At 49.1% G+C, this 24,329-nt stretch overlaps 1 protein-coding gene across 6 annotated transcripts in view; it reads left to right on the forward strand.

Moving 5' to 3' along the window:
• The window catches only part of KAZN (kazrin, periplakin interacting protein), a 729,684-nt gene that overhangs the window by 690,761 nt on the left and 14,594 nt on the right, over positions 1-24,329 (forward strand). For all 6 annotated transcript variants that reach the window (XM_050931542.1, XM_050931545.1, XM_050931543.1 and 3 more), the window contains 5 exons: positions 11,176-11,381; positions 12,187-12,308; positions 15,572-15,803; positions 17,382-17,483; positions 17,804-17,970. In XM_050931542.1, coding sequence (XP_050787499.1) covers positions 11,176-11,381; positions 12,187-12,308; positions 15,572-15,803; positions 17,382-17,483; positions 17,804-17,970 — 829 coding nt within the window. The remainder of the gene's footprint in view (positions 1-11,175; positions 11,382-12,186; positions 12,309-15,571; positions 15,804-17,381; positions 17,484-17,803; positions 17,971-24,329) is intronic.

Here is a 24,329-nt window from a genome sequence, read left to right on the forward strand (position 1 = left end):
TTCTGCTGTAAACAAGTGCAGAGGGTGAATGAGAGAATGTTCTACAGTAAAACACGAGCTGGGTGTAAAAGTAATGCTTGATGGAACTTTGTTTCCTCTAGATCTTGCCCACACAGTTATCCTGCAGCCGGCTTCCAGGTAAAGACGAGGAGAGAAAAGGAGAAAGAGGGTGAGAAGGTCTGGAATGGTTTGATGCAATGAATGAATGATCAGACTGCTGTGTTCACCTTGTTTCTTGACACTAAACGTGCCTGTAATTTGACTGGCATTTGCTGCATCTTTTAAAATGCTTTATCTGAAAAATAAAGTGTTATTTGGAAGCAGTTGATCCAGGGGAATACATTACATTTTGTTGTTACTGTGTTTTTAAAAAACACGAATATGGATGGACATCCCATCAGCAATCCTGAGAACCAGGGGCCCTGGTCTGAGGTGCTTCTGCACGCGTGACTGCCAGAATGGCCACTTGGCACCACAAGCAACAAGACATAAGTTAGAGCAGCCTTTGGGCTGCTCTAATGTTCACTTGACACTGGATTGGTCCCCATGATCCAGGGGCCATAATGGTGGCATAAAGTCACCTTTATCCTTTCTCCGTTGCCTGGTGAGAAATCCAGCTCAGCCAGACCCAAGCATCTTTATTGCTCCAGGAAACATGTTCCATAATTTGTTTGGGTTATTTTAATAGCTGACATGGCCTCAGCCCTTCAAAATTCTACTAACCAAATCATCTGGGGCCAGGATCTTGTTCTGAAGAGTAAAATGGCACTCTCTCTTCCCTCCCCATCTTCATCCTTCTCCTTCTGTTGAGTAGACAAGTGCCTGACTGATATGTTTTCACTCTGAATTTACAAAAGCCGCTTTTCCTCGGTTTGCCCATCCCAGCCTAGATCGACGATACTCGGCCTATGGACTCATGTCACAAAAAATAAGACTCATGCACACAAGATGGGGAAAAAAAGACCTTTCTAATCTCACAACAAGCCTGAGCATTTAGCTCTGCAACAAAGATTTAATGCACTCTTGAGATCTGGCCAGCTTTGCAGTGTGCGTCTATCCAATCCCCATTTACGCAGCAAACCCACAACGATCAGACCAAGAAATATCCCCGTTCTTCACCCCCGAGCAGCTCGCACCGGGTCTTTTCTGCCATCAGCTACATCCTGGTGTAAGCAAGACCAGCACGGAACACGTGTAATCTGCCCATATGTAGTTCTTGGCTTACGTGGCAAAGGTTAGCCCCGGCACCACTCAAGTCCCACTTCCACGCTGGTTTGAGGAGTGATGGAGACTTTAAGACTGTGCACAGTTTGTCACAGTCCTCTGCATAGGGGCAAATTTCACTCCAACAGAAATTCTCAATCCAGTGGCTGGAATGGGCAGCTGCAATGACATTTTTTTGGTCACCATTTTCCCGGTATTATTAACCATAATGCACATCTGCTGCTCTTTTACCACAACCCCTTCCTCACTTCTAGCATCATTTAACACAGCATTGTTGATAATAAACAAACAATACAACTGACTCAGGTTTCATCCTATTACTTCCCATCGCAAAGTGTGGCACAGATGTTAATGAACTGAGTCTCAGGCCTTGGAAGTGGTATTTCCACATTTTTCCGGTGAGGAAACTGAGGCACAGCAAAGTGATGTGCCTGACCCAACTGAGCATTAGAGCCAAGAGTCAGAGCCCAGCTCTCTTATTTTTAATTCCCTACTTTAACCATAAGGCCGCTTTTTTCCCTTAACCATCCTGAACATAGTCACCTCCCAGCTCTACGACTGCTAACGAAAGCTGCTTGCCTAGACGTAAGAGTCGCTGTATATACGCCCATGCACGCATCAGGTCTGCTCAACTTCTAAACCTACTGGGCAGCGTGGGGTGGGGGATTCCACCATGTGCTGCTGCTGAGCCCAGTGCAGGGGGCAAGGGGCGGCTTGCACCTGCCCTAGCACCGTCAGGAACTCAATGGTGGTGGGCTAAAGCCAGCTATAAGTATGTGCTATAGGGCAGAGGTGGGAAACTTTTTGGCCCGAGGACCACATTAGGGTTGCAAAACTGGATGGAAGGCCAGGTAGGGAAGGCTGTGCCTCCCCAAACAGCCTGTCCCTGCCCCCTATCCGACCCCTCCCACTTCCTGCCCCCTGACTGCCCCCCTCAGAACCCCCGAACCATTCGATCCCCCCTGCTCCTTGTCCCCTAACCCCCCCCTCCTGGGACCCCCCACCCCTAACCGCCCCCAAGATCCCACCCTCTATCCAACTGCCCTGCTCCCAGTCCCCTGACCCCTGTTCATATCCCTGCCCATTGACAGCCCCCCCGGGACCCCATGCCTATCCAACCCCCCTGCATTCCCTATCCCCTGACACCTATTCATATCCCTGCCCCCTGAACAGATCCCCCGGGACTCCCGAGCTTATCCAACCTCCCCCCATCCCCTGACCATCCCCCAGAACCTCCACCCCATCTAACCGCCCCTTGCTCCCTGTCCCCTGACTGCCTCCCCGGGACCTGCCACCCCTTATCCAACCCCCCAGCCCTGGCCTCCTTATCATGCTGCTCAGAGCAGCATGTCTGGCAGCTGCGCGGCTCGGCTGGAGTCAGATACGCTGCCGCGCTGCTCTGAAGGAGCAGAGGCCAGAGTCCTGCCTGCGTGGCGGCGGGGGAGAGCAAGGGAGGGGCTGGGAGCTAGTCTCCCTGGCCGGGAGCTGAAGGGCCAAGCAGGATGGTCCTGTGGGCCAGATGTGGCCCGTAGTTTGCCCACCTCTGCTAGAGAGAATAGGAGTGCCCTTCATGGCTGCTTAAAAGGGAAAGATGGCTCCAACCCTAAGTCAGACCAGCGATCCAAACACCCCAGTCTAGAAATTTGGACCCAAGCTCCTAACTGTGGGTGAAGTTCATCTCTGGTTTATAGTAACATTTCAGAAGCTGGAAATGGGTGACAGGGGATGGCTCACATGATGATTCCCTGTTCTATTCATTTCCCCTGGGGCACCTGGCATTGGCCACTGTCAGCAGACAGGATACTGGGCTAGATGGACCTTTGGTTTGCCCCAGTGTGGCCGTTCCTATTCCTAATCAGGCTGCTCAATTCAGTTCGGTCTGTGGCCCTTTGGTGATAGTTACAGCGCTGAGATACTATGGTGATGAGTGCTAGAGAAAAACCCGAGAGCCATGGCTTGATGCCATGCTGCTGAGCTGCACAGCCAACAGCATCATCTACCCAGACAGCCTCTAATCTCATTAGGGCATTCAGGCATATATTTTGTGTCTTAAGAAAATGTTTATTGCACATATGTATCCCCTTGCCTTTGCATCTCCAGGGATGTAATGCAGTCATGATTACAGGCCATTGGCTTTTGGGACTTGATAGAAAGCAGAAATAAAGACCTTCTCTTATGATAGTACAAAGCATTAACATAGCAATAGAACATTTGCATTTTAAAAGCTTGTTAATAGATAAATTACTGTCTATCAAGGCATTGGCGGTGTCAGCACTTCCAGTGGGATGCAGCATCGTTATTTCTAGAGTTTATCACTTTGATCACAGACTAAGAGGAAATCTGTATAAAGTTTTTATCAGCTGGAGATCATTTTGGCAATCATGTTACTCAGAAGAGAGTAAAAAAATGAGGAAGAAGTGACTAAAAGCTAACTCATCGCCTGGCGTCATTGCTTTTGGTGCCTCTAAGTGACTAAAACTCACCAGCATGCTGAGGTTTAACAATCCCCACATCTGTCAGCAGAAAGTTGCTGTGAGCAACTCTCATAGCCTGACTGAAGCATTGAAAAGTCCTGTGGTTTATCTGCACTTGCCCCAAACCCCTTGGGTATAAACATTTCTCCTGACTCTGTTTACCTCTGTTTACACCAGAAATACTCTACAATAGCTTCCTGTGTATGATATTTTAGGCCCTGATCCTGAAAAAGCTTAGGCCCTGATCCTGCATTTTGACCCGAGTGAGCAGACTGGGCTCCGTGCAGGTCCAGTAATCTCCCTGCATGGATGACAACACGGGATCAGTGCTGCACACACGTTTAACTTCAGTCATGTAAGCAGACCCATTGAAGTCAACGTGTAAGTGTTTGCAGGGTCAGGCTAATGGTGCTTTTAGTTTCCAGTCCCAGAGGCAACAATAACTCAGTACATCTTCCCACTGCTGGGCATGGGTGACTGGGCCGCCCTCTTTGCGAGACTGTAACTGGCTCTGATAGAAACGCGGTCAGAATGCAGAAGCGGTCGGAGGAGAGCGAAGGGAATATTTAGCAGTAACTCATTCCATGAGTTCGGCCCTTTTGCAAATTGCCTGCAAGCAACTTATGGTTCTCTCAAATCCTAATCTGCTCTTTAGAATGACATGCCCAGCACTCTAGGTGAAATTCACCCTGCAGAGATCTAAGACCAGGCCTAGGCACCACTTACGTAGGACTCAAGTGGCATTCCGACTCTCTGAATAATTCTTAGTCCTAGGATTGCCAGGACCAGAATGTCCAGTCGAAAAGGGACCCTGGCGGCTCTGGTCGACACCGCCGTTAAAAGTCCAGTCGGCAGTGCAGCGGGAGCCCGGGGCTAAGGCAGGCTCCGTGCAGCTCCCAGAAGCCACCACCAGGTCTCTGCGGCCCCTAGTGCATGGAGGCTCTGCGCACTGCCCTAAGGGCCGGCTCTGCAGCTCTGATTGGCTGGGAACTGCGACCAATGGTAGCTGCGGGGGAGGTGCCTGCAGGCAGGAGGGCAGGACGCAGACCCTCCCTGGCTGCCCGTGCATCTAGAGGCTGCACAGACTTGGCAGCCGCTTCCTGGGAGCTGTGGTAAGTGCCACTGGGACCCCGCACACCAAACCCCTTCCCTCACCCCAATCCCCTGCCCCAGCCCGGACTCCCTTCTTGCACCCAAACTCCTTCCCAGAGTCTGCATCCCCCCAACACTCTGCCCCAGCACTCTCCCACACCCCAAATCCCTCATCCTCAGCCTCACCCCAGAACCCACATCCCCAGCCAGAGCCCTCACCCCCCTCCCACACTCCAACCCCCTGCCCAGCCTGGTGAAAGTGACTGAGGGTAGGAGAGTGAGTGAGTGACTAGTGGTGAGGGAAATGGAGTGAGCAGAGGTGGGGCCTCGGGGAAAGGGCAGGGCAGGGTTGTTCGGTTTTGTGTGATTAGAAAGTTGGCAACTCTACTTAGTCTGCAGCGCATTTATGCAGGGAGTCCCCTGGAATCAGGCTCTGTTTCCCCAGGCTATTGAAGCCAAGCTGAGAGATTTTAAGCTCTAAAAGTCTGGCAGCACAGCGGGGCTAATGCAGGTTCCCTGCCTGCCATGGCCCCACTCCGCTCCCAGAAGTGGCCAGCACATCCCTTCGGCCCTGGTGGGGGGCAGGGAGTCTCCGCGTGCTGCCCCTGCCCCAAGCATAGATTCCGCAGCTCTCATTGGCTGAGAACTGCAGCCAATGGGAGCTGCAGAGGTGGCACTTGCGGGCCTGGGCAGCGCACAGAGCTCCTTGCTGCCCCCAGGGTCCGCAGGAACATGCTGGCTGCTTCCAGGAGCAGCGTGGGGCCAGGTGAGGCAGGAAGCTTGTCTAAGCCCTGCTATGCTGCTGACTGGGAGCCGCCTCAGGTAAGCACCTCCTGGTCAGAGCCTGCACTGCATACTCCCTCCTGCACCCCAACCCCCTGCCCCAGCCCTGAGCCCCCTCCAGCACCTAAACTCCCTCCCAGAGCTTGCACCACACCTCCCCCCACACCCGTGCCCCAGGCGGAGCCCAGAACCCCCTCTCACACTCCAAACCCCTTAGCCCTAGCCCAGAGCCCACACCCCCACTCCCTGTCCCAGCCCAGCGAAAGTGAGTGATGGTGAGGGAGGGCGAGTGATGGAGGGAGGGGGGATGGAGTAAGTGGGGCAGGGCCTGGGTAGGTCAGGGCCAGGGCCTTGGGGGAGCAGGGCAAAGGTGTTTGGATGCGAGTGACTAGATAGTTAGCAACCCTAATGAGGACTCATTGGAAGAAGTCAAATCAAATTAATAATCTGAGATGCATTTGTCAGGGTATATGGCATTGTTTCTATTTCGTGATTGGACTGGTATAACAAGCAAGACATTCTCAGCCAGACCTCTCCCCCGTAGATTTTGCCACCACTGGTGCAGGTGAGAGGTTGTTTAAAGGGCACTCAGAAGTGTTATATTCACAGACAGGTCTGCCTGTTTTCCTGGATGTATCTTATTAGTAGCTCTGCAAAGGCAAAGCAGCAGAAAACCACTGTGGATGTGTTACACCCTTGCAGCAAAAACACCTGCCTGAACAGCTAATCAAATTCACACCAACTCCACATTCCTTGTACCACTAACACAAAAGCACAAGCCAAAAGCAAATAACATGTCAAACAAATCCAGCCACATTTTCTCAGTTTCAAAACTCTGATGTTTTATGTTGAACTTTTGACAGAAGAAAAAGCAAGAGGCATTTGTCACGGAAATAAATCAGTCTGGCGTTTTTAAACAAGTACAGGACAGGAAACAATTTTCCACATTTTGATGAAAAATTGATCAAGGTTTCAATGAACTACAAAGACATTTTCATTACCATTTTTTGTTTGCAAAAAAACATTTTTATTTAAAAACCAGATCAAGTCACAAATAATGGATCAGTATCTTTCCCAGTATTCTGAATTATAGGTTGTGGTCCCGGTCCTGAATATACTTCAACATACGCTTAACTTTACTGCCATAAATAGACCCATTGAAATCAATGCAACTATTCACATGCTTAAAAGATTAATGCAGGATCTGCACCTATATCTACAGTTACCAGATAGCAACTGTGAAAAAACAGGACAAGGGGTGGGGGGGGTAATAGGCGCCTATATAAGAAAAAGTCCCAAAAAATGGGACTGTCCCTTTAAAAACGGGACATCTGGTCACCCTACCCCATATCCGTTTCAGCAGCTACAGCCACAGTCCTACAAATATTTATGCCTATACTCAACTTGAAGCACATGAGCAGTAGCGCGGAAGCAAATTAAGCTCATGCATATTTACAGGATCAAAGCCTGTTTTTCAAAGATCACGATGTATTCTTTAGCATTTAGCCTGAAACTGCTACCAAACTTTAGTTTTAGGGGGCAAAGTACCACTCTTTCATTGACAAAGCCAACACCAAAGCGATAACTTTACAGGTACTAAACTCGGCATGTTTTCCTTTTTGCAACCACATGGTTTATTTTGCAAATGTGGGCGGAAGCTTTTTCCTAAATGACATAGAGTTGCCCACTCCCACAGTATCTGGTCCTTTTTAAGAGTCCCAGCTCCTGGACTGACATGATTAGAGAAGAATCTTAGCTTTCCATTTTTATTTTTTTGTAAAGGTTAGAAACTCCCTACATGATTTCACAGAAGAATTTGCAAATGTGACCCGAGTGCCCCCTTAAAGGCTCAACCCAAGGCAAAGAAAAAGAAGCCTGATTTTTCTTAAAGCTGCTGATTTTTCAGTGAATCTCATGCTTTTGGCATTCTGATTCATGACCTTTTGAATGCCTGGAGTTAGCACCACTGTAATCACTCATTTTCACAGAGCCACCAGTTCTGACGATTCCTCCTGTCGTTGAGAGCTGACTTTTATTACTACTCATCATCATAATAAACCTTTAATTAAAAGAATGGAGCCTACCTGCGAACGTACTGCAGACCCAGCTCCCTGTGGAATGGCTGTAGGGAGTTCAAGCCACAGAGCGCTTCCTGCTCTTCTTCCCAGATCATCCATCCAGGCCTACAGGCAGCAAAGAGACCGGGGACAGCAATGCAAAGATGGGAGTTTTTTCCCAACGCTCTGCAGAATACTTAAAACCCAGGTTGCACTGAGAGCGGCAGGGTGTTCCAGTGTGCAAATGCAGACACAACTATTGCTGATGCCCAGGCCTTTACTATTTGTCAAAGACAAATGAATCAAGGAGACAGCAAAGGCATTGAAGCCATTGATTCAAACCAGGCCCCGAACCTGCCAACTGTTCCCTGCAGAAGCCAACTGACTTCAACAGAGCTTTGCACAGGTGCAGGGATCCACCCACTTACAGGATCAGGTCCAAGACACCACATTGTAAACTTACACACATGCAGAAGGTTCAGGCTGAGAGTTTGCAATGCACTCGCTCTTCGAAGCCACTTCCCCTCTGCACTGGCTGTATTAGTGCTCACACACAACACCTGTGCATCATAGTCAGTGGCCAGCTCATGCTCACAGCCCACCTGATAGCTATTGGGGAAATACACAGGCCAGTGGCCTATCACTTCCACCTGTGTGCTGCATGCCAGTCCTATGTAGCAATACAAAGCGCTCACCTGGGTGTGTCTCTTCCTTCTGGTGAGTTATTGAACACTTTTAAAGAAGAGGAGAAGGGGATTTAAGTCTTCCCCTCAGCTCATTATAAGGACAAAGAGGACCCAGCTGAAAGCTGGAGGAAAGGCAAAGGAAATCTCCAATTTGCACACCGAGGAACAACGCTGCACCTGGAAATGCAGTTAAACTAAGTGCATCATGAAGAATCACACAGTAGGAGAGAACCATTATCCCTTATCAGGGGACATGGAACCTTGAAAACAAAGCAACTTTGAAGCTAATACCTAAAGAGGCGCCTAGTGCTGTCTGCTGCGTCACTGCAGAGCTCCTGCCTCCAACCTCGGCCTGCTGGGCTTCCCACTAAGGATTTAAAGCCACAGTAATGACGACTGAAATTCAGCTCTGTACAGAGGACTGGGCACAGGGCCCATGCAACACTGACAGCCTGCCTGAGCCCTATTGCGAGGCCTGCAGTTTGATTCTCCTGGGGCAGAGGTGTGTGCTCCCTCTCTACACAGGGCGTGTGAAAGGCACTGTCAGCAGGCCTTAGGTTTGGCAGCTGCCACGCAGGCAGGTGGAGGGATGCTACTGTGAGGACATGAGGTTGGTCCCACGGCTCCCGCCGACATCCGCCAGATGGGTTGACTGACAGCAGGTGCTCAGCCTTGCAGGATGAGGCCAGGGTGAAAAATACATAGCTGGCAGGATGCTTATCCAGCCACATGTGTAGGCGCTTCTGACAGGGACCTGGGCAGCTGCACCTAGAGAAGCAGGGTGGTGGTATGATGAGCTGAGCTAGGCACGGCATGGGGTGGGGAAAGGGGCAGGCGAATGCCCCGATCTCTTGGTAAAGATCATTCTTTCTCTTCTTCATTGCCGGGCATTGATCTGGAAGGTATTTTTGAGAAGCAGGCCATATTCCTAGCCCATGGGCTGTGGGGACACACCCCGAGAGTTATTCCTAGGGACTCCAATCCCCACCAATCTACCCTCCCCCCTGTGTATCTCATCAGTCTGCTTTGCGTAAGATTATGGCCTGATAGCAGAACACCAGTCAATGCACAGAGCATCAAACCCTCCCCTGCCATCCAGGGTATGCAAATTGCAGCCTCGCCTTGGGTTTCAGAGGTCCCGAAAGCCTGCTCAGCCCAGCCTGGAGCCTTTCCTAGCTGGTAATCAGCCTGATGGATGGGCAGCTAATGCTCTACTGTGTGAGTGATCCATTGTGCGTGATCTGTCTGTGCCTGTTGGCGATATGTCTCCTTGCAATAAGCAGCATTTGCATTTCCCTTCCAACCAGTCAGTTCTTTTCCTCTCCTTCCAGGAGCCCTGGTGTTTCTCTGCAAACAGAGGAAGAGGCTGTATGGTAGCCCGGTCAAATAACCAAATCTGGGTCCCATTCCGGCAGCGTTTGGATTTGGCTGTGCCCTTGGCAGTGAGATGGGGAGCAGGCCTGGGGCGTAGCACAGCTCCTCCTGTCTCTGCTGGGATGGGGGCGCAAGATGAGCCTTCACCGCAAGCCACACAAAGAGTGCCTGGGGCCCTGCACTTCTGGAGCACCCAACAGACTCAGGAGCTTGCCCGTTCTCCCCTTCCCGCAATGGGACTAGCGTCAACTCTGCCAAATGCCCCTTCTAGAAGTGGCACTGGGGCTAGTGAGGGAGACGGAGTCACCTGACCTCCCTGCTCTGGCAGCGTGGGCCGTGCTTGCCTGGAGCCTTGTAAGGAAGGTCCGAGAGGGGAAGTCCCCATCGGTCTCGCCTAGCAGAACAGCTGCTGGGGCTGGTGCTGAGAGATGCTGCACACTCACAGCACCCATTGGTTTCCACAGGCAGGGGAAGCGTTCAGCCCCTCTTGTGACCCAAAGAGGTGCCGCTACGGGAGTCAGCATCAGTGATGGGCAGTAGCTCCTGGACAAGCCCACTGATTCTGGCGACCAGATGACTGACTGTGCTGAGTTGTCCCATTTTCCTCCATCTGGCTCTTACCTCTTGCAGCCACAAGAGAGTCAACACTTGTTTCCAATAAGGTCTTTATTTAGGATTATGTATCATAGAATATCAGGATTGGAAGGGACCTCAGGAGATCATCTAGTCCAACCCCCTGCTCAAATCAGGGCCAATCCCTAAATGGCCCTCTCAAGGATTGAACTCGCAACCCTGGGTTTAGCAGGTCAATGCTTAGCCCACTGAGACTGATGTGCGGTAATTCCTGTTAGAGAGGAGACAGGAAGGTTAATGGTCAGTATGTCAGTGCACTGCCTGACTCCCTGTGGAGACATTACTGGGCAAGAAGATCTTCTGTAAAGGGGTCAGGGATGAAATTGCACCAAGAGGGTGGGAAGATGCTCTGCCCTGATTAGACACTGGGTCAAGGCAGGGTCACGGTAAGAGAGCTTTCAATCCCAGCCATTGTTGCTCAGTGCTTCCTACTTCCTTCCAGTACTGGCTAGTGGCGCAATGTGTCATGTCCCCCTTTAGTGGCTGGTCCACATGAGGGGTAAGAGCCTACTATTGCTATCTGCTAGTGGAGTTACGGCTTTGGCTCAAGGTTTTGATACTCAAGGTCTGCGGGTCAAACCCTGCTGATGACGAGGCACGGGGTTGTAAGACAGGTAATATTAGCAGAGCTGAAGTGCTAACCAGGCCAGGATTCTTCAGGTTCCCAGAACAGTGATGTGTTCGCATCAGCCTAAGCCATGACATTTTATGTCTCCAGCAGCTGGGCCAGGTTTCTGGAGCTAGAGCCATCCAGGGAGATTGCAGAACCACTCCTAGCTGAAATGTTAGATCCCCGTGAGCTCCTTGGGCAGGGAGCCCAGCCGCATTTCCACCATTTGCTTTGTGTTCCAGATTCCGACAGTCTTTCCAGCCCAACTCGCCTAAGCCTCAGCCTCTCCGAAGGGGAGGAACAGGTGGACCGGCTGCAGCAGGTGGAGCTGGTCCGCACCACACCCATGTCCCACTGGAAGGCAGGCACCGTGCAGGTGTGGCTGGAGGTGGTCATGGCTATGCCAATGTATGTCAAAGCCTGTGCAGAGAACGTCAAGAGCGGGAAGGTAGGAGAGCAAGCTATGTCTCTGCTGGGGTGTCTGCGCCGTTGGTAGCAATCTACTGTCAGTGCCAAAGCATGTGATCCCAAACAACCCTCTGAGTGGTGAGGGGCTTCCAAAGCCAGAACTGGGGCCACGTGGCCCAGCTCTACCCCCTCCTCACTCGCAGTCAAGTTGTTTGGTGGGAAAAAATGATTTATTAGGTCGAGGGTTCCACAGTTAATGCAGGGGATTGTTAAGTCTCTCTATGCCCTCCGATTGGCTAGCACGACCCGACCTGCTTGGTCATCCCCCACCACACGCAGACTGGGCACTTCTGAGGTGAGAGCCTTCTCCCCTGCAGCTTCTGCCATTTGTAACAGTTTTCTGCCTCGCTGCAAAACTCGGCATCCCCTCTTTGCCCTCACCCACTGTTGTTAGTTAATCTCTATTGATGTTATTTTTCATTGGTAGGCTTTTCCGTGATGCGCTTCCCTATAGGATGAATCATTTAATTAATCCTCACAGTACCTCTGGAAGGGTGGGAAAAAATCATTATCCCCATTTCACCGATGGAGAAACCGAGGCGCACAGACTAAGTGCTGTGCACGAGATAAGAGAGGAAATTTGTGGCAGAGCCGAGAACAGAACCCAAATTGCCTGGGCCCCAGTCTAACACCTTAACCACTTCTTCTCTATAGTTTTGTTAGTTAACGCTGTAAAGCATTTTGGGATCTAGCGTATAAGAACCCATACCACATACTGCATTGCTGTTCTGTAAATGACCAAAGTCAATGGCTGAGTTTTGTTGTTGGTTTTTTTCCTTGGAAAGCAGATGTTGCTCAGTTTGAGTGATGAAGATCTGGCGACAGGGCTGGGCGTCTGTAGCTCCCTTCACCGCCGCAAACTCAGGCTGGCAATAGAGGATTACAGGGATGCAGAAGCAGGCAAATGGTAAACTCTTCCTGTGGGCATCGGAATCCCACTTCCTGCATTCATTACATATGTATGCACGCTTGTGTGTGCACACATGTCTGTGTATGCACATGTCTGTATGTATGTGTACATGAGTATTGATACATACATGTAGTAGTACATACATGTGTATTAATGTGTGCCTGTTTGTGTGTGTGTATTTACATGTTATCCTCAGAAGGCAGCCAAAGTATCTGGAGAGGGGGAGAAAAAAGAAAGAACAAGAGAGAGGAAAAAACAAATGTCAGGGAACGATTCTTACTGCTGTGCTCAGTGTGAGAGAAAACTCACTTTAACAAAACCGACACTTCTGTTTTGCATAATTACTTCCTTCAGTGACGTCCCTGTCATTTTTGCTCAGCTAATTAATCAACACTAGCGTGTGGTGCTGCTCCTCACAGAGCCGGCCTGGGTGATTAAAAAAAGAAAGAAATCAAACTGTCTCCTGCATTTAAAGCCACAAAACCAACAACATCAATGCCCCGGTGAGCTTTGGGTGTGAGCCTGGCTAGGAATTCAGCAAAGAGGCTAGAGCAAGATTTTCCTACAATCAAATTACTCCAGTGGAAGCAAAACCAACAGCTGTCAGTCTTGTGCCTGGTAGTATTTAGTGTTATAGAGAAATCTCCTCTGTTCCCTAGAGTAGGATTTAAAACCAATGAAGCAGACGCATGCCTAGAAGACTCCATTCCTCGGCCCACCAGGCTAGGACAGGTTACATACTTGAGGTGTAGGCAGGTTGGATGGATCGAGTGAAGCTGCTATTCTATCTTCAGCTTCATACTATATCTTAAAGCATTAAAACCAGGTTCTGCATCGTCTGGGGCTTAGTCAGGACTATTATATCCTAAAACTTTGGAATGGTTGTTGGCTGCATTGTATTATTCAGCTTCTCAGACAGGGGTTGAATTGCGGACAACATGCGTCTACAGTTTTCCATTCCTAGCAGAGAGTCATCATTTGCCAGGAGTGGAGAAAAGAACAGGGAAGGACCCAGACTCAGGGGCAGGGCCTATCTCCTCTCTGCCGATGCAGAGGACCCCGGAGCTGGTGCTGTTCTGCTGCTCAAGGGCGGGATGAGATTTGGGAAGGCTGCAGTTGCACAGGACCTTTGCACCTTGCACGACTCAGAGCTGAGCCTCTAGGAGTGGGCCCGGGGAAGCAGTTGTGGGTCAGGGGATCTCTACTGCATAGATCTCCTAGCTAGTCTACCTGTGCAGATCACTGGGGCTGGAGCCCCAGAAGGGTCCAGCCTTAGATGTGCAGCTGCTCCACTCCCTGGGGACAAGCACACCAGATTGTAGTTCAGCTCCCTGAGCTGAGTGCTGCTTTCCAGACTCTGTGTCTGCAGAACTGTCATGCCAGAGTGTAGACACGGCTAGTACTTAACTCTCTTGTGACTGGCAGCTCCAGGTCTGCAAGGACCTGGCTTTATGGGAACAGATGACTCCCACAGAGGAAAGCAATGACAGACATTAACTATTTGTGAATGGCTATTTCACCTGCTTTTTTAAGTGTTTTTCATTGTTGCCCACCAATGAGATTCGTTCTGGGAAAACTCTGTTTCCGCAGAGTAAGACAGAAAAGCAGCTAGTCACCAGAGTGTGCTGGAAGCGATTCTTATGTTTCCTTACCAGTGTTAAGGGAGAAAATTGGAAAGACTCCTCTGCTTTGAAGCTAGGCTTTCTGCTCGGTATCTGCTTTATTAGAAACTTCAGAACTGGGAATAGGGGTGGGGAGGCTAGATTAATGAAGGATTAATTAATCCTTTAATTAATCTATTTAATGAGGTGGCGCCAACTGCCACAGCAGCTGGGCAACTCCCATATAGTTGTAAGTGAACAAACACAAGTCTGTGCCAGCAGATCACAGGTGTGTCTCTAAGGAAGCACGGGGGGTTATAGAGCTGTAAATACACAGGGCAAGCAGCGTGAGAATCAGGCTCGGAGTTGCCTGTTTCTTCCACCTGTAATGAGTGGTGTTTTGAATAGTGTCATCAGTGGAGACCTTTAGTGATTAACATGGAGACATGTCTCTTAGTGCTGTGCCTTGCCCCCGTTTGCATTCCCTTACCACACATCAGGCAGACATGAGAAGCATGCAGAATAGGGTGACCAGATGTCCCGATTTTATAGGGACTGCCCCAGTATTTGGGGCTTTGTCTTCTATAGGTGCCTATTACCCCCAGCCCCCTGTCCTGATTTTTCATCCTTGCTATCTGGTCACCCTAGTGCAGAATTTATGCTCCATTACAGCAATGCTGGATTTGCCCATTCCATTGGGGGAAAAAAAACCATGCATCCCTGTATGCCTCACCAGTGGTCTTCCATGCTGCAATGCTGCCATCCTGTGGCTAGCTGGTGAGCAGCATGGGTGTGTGCCTAAAGGCTCCAGGAAGTCCTTTAAAATTATTCAATTATTATCCAATATTTATCCAATTATTCAGGCCAACCTGGATAATTGCACCCACCTCATATTGGCATTTGTTTCAAAGGGGGAAAATCACAATAATCAACCCAGCGCTAAACCATCGGTGCACTTCCTGCTTGTTTTTTAAATTTAGGGAGCAAAAACAATTTTCCTTGTAGACGTTAAAGTGTACATAGAATCCCAACAGTGATTTAGGCCCCGATCCAGCAGAAGACTTAAGCACATGCTTGGCTTTATTCATGTGAGTGTTCCCACTCCAGCCCATGAAATCTCTAGAGACCATGCAACAGTGGAGACTCACTATAACAGAGCTGCCATGCTTTTTGCCTGCCCAGAGCTCATCCCTAACTCACATTTGCCACACTCCCACCCCTTCTCTGGCATGTCCCCATGCCAGGTGGAGGTGGGAACTCCTGGGGCTGGATCTACCACCTCTAGCTTATCATAGAATATCAGGGTTGGAAGGAACCTCAGGAGATCTAGTCCAACCCCCTACTCAAAGCAGGGCAAATTCCCGGACAGTGTTTTTTGTTTTTTTTTTAAATCCTAGTTCCCCAAATGTTCCCTCAAGGATTGAACTCACAACCCTGGGTTAGCAGGCCAATGCTCAAACCACTGAACTATCCCTCCCACCAGTGGGTAGTTCTCCTCCACAGAGGAATATTCCAGTGGCACAAAGTGACTGGTGTGGACCAGAGAATCTGGCCCGTTGTGTGCACAGCCCCCGTGCAGGGTATTTGCATGATGTTTAACACAGCATCATGCACTTTGATGACCTTCCTTACACCTCCTGTCTTCCTTACGCTCCACAGCTTGTCTAAAGCCTCTGAACTGGATCACCACTGGGTAGCCAAGGCCTGGCTGAATGATATTGGGCTGTCTCAGTATTCCCAGGCTTTCCAAAATCACCTCGTGGATGGAAGGATGCTGAACTCGCTGATGAAACGAGACTTGGAGAAGTACCTTAATGTGTCTAAAAAGTTCCACCAGGTCAGCATATTGCTGGGAATAGAGCTGCTTTTTCAAGTCAACTTCAGCAAAGAGGTGAGATGAGAAATAGTTAAAACCGGCGGTTTGGTTTGCCAAACAATTAGCCTTTCATGGAATCATAGAATCTCAGGGTTGGAAGGGACCTCAGGAGATCATCTAGTCCAACCCCTTGCTCAAAGCAGGACCAACCCCAACTTTCTATCGCTCCAAGCCAGTGAAATTCCTCTGAGTGCTCTCCATTCCTAGTTCCTGTCTCTAATAAATCAGTTACATTGGGGACAGTGCACCTTCCTCTCCCATTGGCCTTTTATAGAAATAGCTGTAGCATGCGGTAACTCCAGGGAATGGAGATTTCAGAGTGTGTCGACTGCCAGAGCAGCCCTCACCTCGGGTTACCATACGTCCGGGTTTTCCCAGGCATTGCCTCTTTATTGATCCTCCGCCTTCTGAGTGGATTATGGGATGTTTGGGACTTTTGCAGAGCAGTCGTTGCAGCTCAGAAAAAGCCCCGATTGGTCCACATCCTAATGGTCCCTCCCTGCATCCGCAGCTGATTGATCCATTCCACTGCAGCCACACCTGCTGGATCCTGCCCATCCAGGCCCCGGCTCCCAGTCCTGGGGAGGGGGTTCTGCAGGGAGGCACTGACTGATGTTTGGTGGTGTGTCCTGGGCTTGCACCAGCCTCCTGCCACCGAGAGAGAGAGCAACACTACCCCCACCCCCCCCCCGCCCAAGAGTGAAGCTGCAGGTATCCACTCCTGCATCCCCAGGTACCTCTCCCAGTACACACACACCCCTCCCACACCCCCCAAATACGCCCGCCAGCACCCTCAACTGTCCGCTCCCTCTACCCGCTCCTCCTCCAGATCCCCCACCCTCTGGCAGTGTCCTCTTTTTGGGAACCTATAACATGGTAACTCTGCCCTCTCCCCACAAGGCACATCCAAAACTGAGCCAGGAATAAAATAACCCCTTAGCTTGGGTGAGGAAGGGGAATGAAAGGGCTACACTGAACTCTGTTGTTGGGAGATTTGGGAATTGCTCAGGTAATGTTAATCCATTTTGATTCCCCAACAGCAAGTGATTCTTCTTCTTAAACAGCTGAATGGACGGATAGGTAGATACGATTGTCGTTTGCAGTGTTGTAGCAGTGTGCGTCCCAGGATGTTAGGGACAAGGTGGGTGCAGCCATTTCTCTTATTGGATCAACTTCTGTTGGCGAAAGAGGCAGACTTTTGAGCTTACGCTGGTCCTGAAGAAGAGTTTTGTGTAAGCTGGAAGGCTTGTCTCTTTCATCAACTGATGTTGGTCCAATCAGATGCCTTGCCACACCCACTATCTCTCTAGATAGTTAATTACATAGCAAAGGGAAATCATCATTCAAGAAGTGATCCCTCCTGTTTGAACCATTTCTTATTGGCCTGGGTCTCAAATAATGTACTGATCTCGTAGTTCCCTTTCTCCCCTCTGACTGGCCAAAATCCCAGCGGATGGGAGTTCCGGATCTTAGGCTCTCCAGAGGCTGAAGAGGGCACAGTTCTGGTCTTTGCGGAAGACGTTAGGAGGGATCCGAATAAGGAGAGGGCAGGGCCTATTTTACTCTCAATAATGTCAGCGTCGTTGTGTGTAGGTTCTGCAAGAACGACGGGCTCGTTGTGAGACCCAGAACGTTGATCCGCTTGTCTGGACAAATCAACGGGTGCTCAAGTGGGTGAGGGACATCGACCTGAAGGTAGGACCTGCTTGTAAGGAAGTGGCTTGTGGGTGCCGAGAGGGGTGCAATCATCAGGGAGGGGAAAAGCCTGCCTGGGCAGGGCTCAGTCTTTATCACTCAGATCTCAAGTGGGCATCGGAAGCATCCAGTATAGAAATAGCTACACCATGGACAGGGTACCTGGGGCATGGTGGTCATACAGGATAGAGAAACCCATCTGCTGCCCGCAGCAGCTGAGGCTGTGACTAGCACCTGCTGACTTCTTAGCATCTACCAAGGAGGGGGGCAGAGGTGTCCTTTCTTGTCAGGTAAATCTGTGCTCTGGTTGTTGCTTTTAGGAGTATGCGGATAACCTGATGAACAGTGGCGTGCATGGGGCTGTGCTCATGCTGGAGCCCACGTTCAATGCAGAAGCCATGGCCACAGCTCTGGGCATCCCAAACAGCAAGCACATCCTGAGGCGGCACCTGGCAGAGGAGATGAACGCCATCATTAACCCAGACAAGTGAGGCCCTTTGCGGTGTTCGCTCACTGGCTCTCGGGCGGGAGGGGGAGATTCCTGCCCCTTCTCCTCTCATGGACTCGCTGGGGATGGTGCAGCTCTTCTGGGGATGTGGGGGACGGGATGGTGGGAACACAGCCAGGGAGTCTGCAGCCCACCGTCTGCATGATGCAGGGAGGTTTGGGGAAAGGGGTAGGACTAAGAGAGGAGATGGGGTTAAGGCTGGCAGATCTGGCTCCATTCACTCCATTTCTCCCTGCATACAGAGGGAACAGCAACTGGGGGGGTTGCTCCAGCTTTCTGACGCCGAAGCAGCTGCAGAGCAGCCTGGGAGCGGACTCCTTGTTAAGCCACCAGCATGTAACTCTGGTCGGGCTGGATCCAAAGCCCATCAAATGAAAGTCATTGAGATAGCGTCCCTGGACTTCAAAGGGCTTTGGGTAAAGCCCATTGCACGCTAGACGTCTGCAGCCTGATCATTCTAGCAGCTCAGGAACAAGTCCCACCATCCCAAAATGGAGACAGTGGCTCCTGGGGACATCCTCGAAGGAAAGCCGTGGGAGGGGAGTATTACATTGTATTCCTTGTGTTGCACTGAATTTAAGAAGGAGGAATGCAGTTCCAAACACAAGAGGCAGCTGCTGAGCTGAACTCCTGTCAAAAGGACAGACCTGTTCAAAGAGCAGGTAATTCTCCAGGCAGCAAAAGCCAAACGGCCGCTGAAATAGAAATCCTCTAAAGAACTCGAACAGCCAAAAGGACAACACACCTCCTTCACTCCCCACTAAAGCACAAACCAGCCCATGGTCCTTTCCCAGTAGGACACAGTCTCGAGACGACGTATATATGTGCATGCAGCCTCCACAGAGAGTCATTCTTGAATACTGTACTAGGGAGGTGGGAGACATCTGAGGAGGGCATAAGATGAAATTCACCCCTGTGCAAAAGGCCAGCACAAAACCCCAAAGCTCAAGTCCCATTTACCATCATACGTAGACCACCCAAGACACAGCTAAACTCTAGGGGTTTAAGTGGGATTTGGGTGGTGCCTAGGCCCTGTGTGGGAGCGCTGCACAGAGGTGATTTTCACCCATGGGGAGTAAGAGATAATTTTGCCAACTATATTCACCCCAATCTAAATCAACTGAGCCTTTATTAGAGCTAAAAATAGCCCAAACGCAGCAGGGGAGGGGATAACAAAGAATACCGATCTTTGCATGGACCAAAAGAGAGAGTCATCACCCACCCTTCCCCTGGTTCCTCTCCACTGCCAAACTCTGCAGAGTGCAGCCTGTTCAATTGACCGTCTGGGACAGAAGAGATGGCTCCTGTACTGAGTCCTACCCAAGGATGTCTGAGGAAACCCTAAAAAGAACAGGAGTACTTGTGGCACCTTAGAGACTAACAAATTTATTTGAGCATAAGCTTTCATGGGCTACAGCCCACTTCTTCAGAAACCCTGGAATCCCTCAGGCAGGCTGATGCTTGAACTGGGGAGAGAGGCAACAGATATTCCATATTTCATGGGCAACTGCGCCGCACAGCCTTGAAAAGGAGGCCTGGATTCTGGCCTCACCCAGGTGAATTCTGAAAGCACCGTGAATGGATAGGAATTCCCAAGGATGAAGCAGGGACAGACAACCTAGCGTTGTACAGAGGCATCAGTAGGATATGGGCACCAGTGCCTCACTTATAGCTGCTACTCAACACAACATTTCTGTCAGCCCTTCCCATGATGCCACTGGCAAGCCAGCAGACACCAGGATTACCTGCTACCTCTCATGTTTGGGAGCAATGAAGTTATTTATTGTCTACAGTGTTCAGTTCCATTCCAGCTGAAATATCACCCCGAAGATCATTCTAACCACCTGCTTTTCTACCTTTGCACCCCTGGAGCCCGAGGAATTGTCCATAGCACAGCATTGGTGCCAAGGACAATGTGGACTTGCTAGGAGGAAATTACATGGCGGGGCTTGGTAAATCAAAAAGGAGTAGATTATCCTTTCAGCTAGGGTGACCAGATGTCCAGATTTTATAGGGACAGTCCCGATTTTGGGGTCTTTTTCTTATATAGACTCCTATTACCCCCCACCACCTGTCCCGATTTTTCACACTTGCTGTCTGGTCACCCTACTTTTGGCTGCTAAGGATTCATCAGCATTCACAGCCCATTTTCATGTTTTTTGGGAGCTGAACATGTTTTTGGGAGCTGTGTGCTGGTCTTTGAATTAAGTTTATTGAACATTTTTCATAATATTGAAATCATAATGAAGCTGTCTGTGCTATTTCCAAGCAATCTTGTTAATGTATCTTGGTGATATGTCTGTTTGTCATGTTTCAGTAACGTAGTAAAATAGATAGGGAAGGAGTGTGTTCTGGTGATGATAGCAGGAGAAATGGGAGGCAGGACTCCTGGGTTCTACTTCTGCTCTGCCACTGACTCACTCTGTGATGTTGGGCGAGTCATTTAACTTGACTGTGAAGTGGCCATAATGATACTTACCTACCTCTCAAGAGTGTTAGAATAATGTTTGTAACTTACTTTGAGATATCCAGATGACAGTGCAAAATAGCATTATAGTATGTACATATTTATATATATTAAACAGCTAAATAAATCATCAGGACAGTTCATGGCTTTTAAGACACTTGGTTTGAGGAGGCCTCTGAGCAGAAGAATCCATCCATTGACCGTAGTGCTCTCAATTCATCCCTCTGCTGTGGGTGGTCCTCAGCTGTCACTCAGCTGCTCATGGGCTGGGAACTCTTTACAGGTTGCCATGTGAAATGATAAAAAGACACATCACAGGAGCTCCTTTCACTTACTACGGGGAGAGTCCTCTTCCCAGTGGACATTTCCAGTAGCTTCCATTAGAACCCTCCAGTTGGTCTCTGCTGGTTCTTACTGGTCTCTGTTGATTTCTACTGGCTGCTTATGTTTTCTCTTATAGATTCCAAGGCTAGAAGGAATCATTGTGATCATCTAATCTGACCTCCTGTATAACACAGGCCAGAGAAATCCCCCAGAATAATTCCTTGAGCAGAGCTTTCAGAAAACAACCAGTTAGAGGCCAGCAGAACCAGCAGCCAGTACATTGCTCTGTTCCCACATCTAGTTGCCAACGGGAAGCAGAAGAAAATTTCTCATCCCCCATCTCCTTAAGAAGAAAAAGAACATTTTAGTGCTGAGGATCTCTTACCCAAGCAGTGAAGCCCTAGCATTGTGCCAGAGGGAGATAGCAGGAAATATTTCAAGAAGAAATTTGGGCATCTGATCAGTGAAGCATATGAACTTAAAATCATCGGCCATACGAATCATAAAGCACAGTATTAGTGCATCACTCCACAGCTATGAAGACTTCAGTTAAAATCCTGATTGATGCTTGAACATAAAAAATGCATGTGATGGTCTTAACTTAGTCAGTCTTTTTGTGCTGTCACAAAGTGGCCATGCAGTATGTCATGACTGGAAGCATCAGCTTGTGGTTCCACTTTCAGCTAGGTGAATAACAGATTTTTCAATTTGTTGATAATTTTGAAAAGTTGGAAAAAATTTGTTTTGGGTTGGAGCAAAAATGAAAATATTCAAAATTTTCAGTGTAACAAAAGGTTTAAAAAAATCATTTTAGGTTGAATGAAATGTTCTGTTTTGACAAAACTGAAACATTCATTTTGAATTCCACCATTTAAAAATGTTTTAATATAAATTTAAAGGCAATTTGGGAACAGAAAGTCATTTTAAACCAAAATATCAACATGTTTCATTCTGAAAATGTCAAAATCAAACATTTTGTTTGTTTGGGGAATTTGTCTTTTTTTTTTCTTTCTGAAATTAACAATTTGGCCAACTTGACATGAATTCACGAAACATTTCAATATTGCTGAAGCTGTATTTTTGTAACTGAAAAAAAGTTTTTGTCTACACAATTTCACCCGGCCCAAGTTCCACTCAACATCTTCCTTGTGCACAATTTCAGGTTCTTTATCTTTTTTTTTTGTTTAAAATAAGGCTGTTGATGAAGGAAGTGATACTTTCCCAGCTACCCAGAGAGTTCTGTTTTGTATTGGATGTTTGTCTTTAGTTGGTGGCGCAACTTGTGTGGGCCAACATACTTATGTGGACCAACCACTGCAGTTGGGGGCAAAGAATGACATGGTGGTGACATGGGTTGGCTCTTCAGTGGTGTAACCATAAGTCATCATATTACCAATATATATAAAACATAGAGCTCTTTTCTCTCTGGGATAACGGCCAACCAACCCTCCCCTAAGGAGAAGAGATCCTTACATCACTGGATCTCTCTGACCGGGACTAGATGGGCCTCATTTAGGTAAAGTACTACCTTCCATAACCCTGTGCAGCAGGCCAGCACAACATCTATGCACAACTTTAGTCTTGTACTGAGGTGCGTAGGTCTTATGTGGGCTGTCTGCATAGGAGCAAATTTCACCTAGAGTGAGGATGAATCTCTATCCCGGCTTCTAATCTATGGAACGGTTTGTTTTGCTCTGTAGAACCTTGCTATGATATTTGAGCTGCAATGGACCTACAGTGGCTAAGATCTGTATCCAACTAAGGTTTCCTCAGTGTTTTATCATAATTCTCAACTTACTTTCCACTGCTTTCTCTCTCCCCAGCATAAGCCCTCGCTAGCCATCTGTTCCTAATTCTGCAAAGCTACATTCAACTTCTGTTCAACTCTTTCAATTTTCCTGTCACTATGATACCACCTCAGTGCTTATCTTACATCCCCATTGTGTTAAAGTCCTGGATGTCATTTTCTAAAGCTCTCTGCTTTCTTGATCATCTGACTTTGGCCTTGAGATCTTGCCACCAAGCACAAAAGAACTCTTGGGAAAAGCTAAAAAAGTTCCTCACCCAAATCCAGACTGTGGTGATGGCAGCTAGAGCGTTTTCTTTCTTCTTCAGCCAAGTTACGTTTCTGAAAGTCAGAAGTGTATTCAGAGCAAGAAAAAGCATGAAACAGATCAGACTAGGCTGTGGAAACACCCATGGAAGGCTCAAGAAACTCCCTGGGGGTGACAGATAAGGAGCCCACAGATGAGGTGACGGGGCAGCTCCTGGACTCTGAAACGGAACCACTGATCTCTGCCACTCTGGTTCCACTCTTCTGTCCACAGAGTGGCCTCAGGACTACACAGTAGCAACCAGGACAAATCCCAGCAGGAGCTCATGCTACTTCATGCCACATCCCAACCTAGGGCCTTTCCCATGGTCCCAAATCCTGTGCAGTCCTGGTAAAGGAGACTCCTGTGGGAAAGAGAGACAATGCTGCTGGATCTTGAGTTAGCATTTCTAGAATCGTTTTGACAGCTAAGTCCAATTGTGACAGATTATGATATCAACCCCCACCACCGCCTGGGGTGTTCACTTTACATGCACAATGCGGCTGAGTTACAGTTGCCATGGTAGCCAGAACATTAGGTTTCCTGACTTTTCTGTGTTTGAAACCTCATCCAAATGTTGCATGAATATAGTTATTTTCCTGGTTTTATATAAAACCATAGTCCCTTAATAAGTGACCAGTCTTCCTCAAAGTACAAACGAACACAATCAAAGTTGCTACCTAGCAGTTTGCTGATTAACTCTTTGTAAGCTGTAGATATCCCATCACTTCTGAGGGATCTTTGCTCAATCTTTGCAATCACCTGGCAAACCTCAGGTGAACTTTCGCTCCATGCACTCAGTTTGAAAGCAGAGGCACATCATTAAAAAATGATCCTTTGCTGTGGAAAGAGGCCAACAGGTTAGATTCACCAATTAGTTTGCAAGAGATTGTGCAAAGGTTCTAAAAATGTCTCTCCACAACTGCTGGGACCAGGAGCAGATTTACCATGAAACAGACTGTGTGGTGGCATGGAGCCCTCAATGACAGAGGAGCCCCCCAAAATGCAGGACAAATCTCATCTGACAACCTGCCCCTGAGTCCCAGCCGGCAGTGCAGCAGAGCTCAGGCAGGCAGGCTGACTGCATGCCATGGCCAGTGGCCCCATGCCGCTCCCGGAAGTGGATGGCTTCTGGCACATCTCTGCACACCCCTGGTTGGAGGGAAGCAGTTCCTCACCCTGCCCCCTCCCCGGGCAGCACACGGAGACCCACTGCTCCCCTCCCCACAAGGGGCAAGCAGAGATGTGCCAGCAGTGCTAAGGCAGCTCCTTGCCCACTCTTCCTCTCTCCCTCCCTCCATGCCACGCCACTCCTGGAAGCGACTGGCATGTCCCTGTGGCAGCCATCTCCATGCACTGCCCCTGCCCTGAGTGCCGATTCCGCAGCTCCCATTGGCCAGGAACTGCGGCCAATGGGAGCTGCAAGGGCGGCACCTGCGGGCAGAGGCACGCGG

The sequence above is a fragment of the Gopherus flavomarginatus genome, chromosome 21 (genome assembly GCF_025201925.1).
Source record: "Gopherus flavomarginatus isolate rGopFla2 chromosome 21, rGopFla2.mat.asm, whole genome shotgun sequence".
Classification (NCBI taxonomy): domain Eukaryota; kingdom Metazoa; phylum Chordata; order Testudines; family Testudinidae; genus Gopherus; species Gopherus flavomarginatus.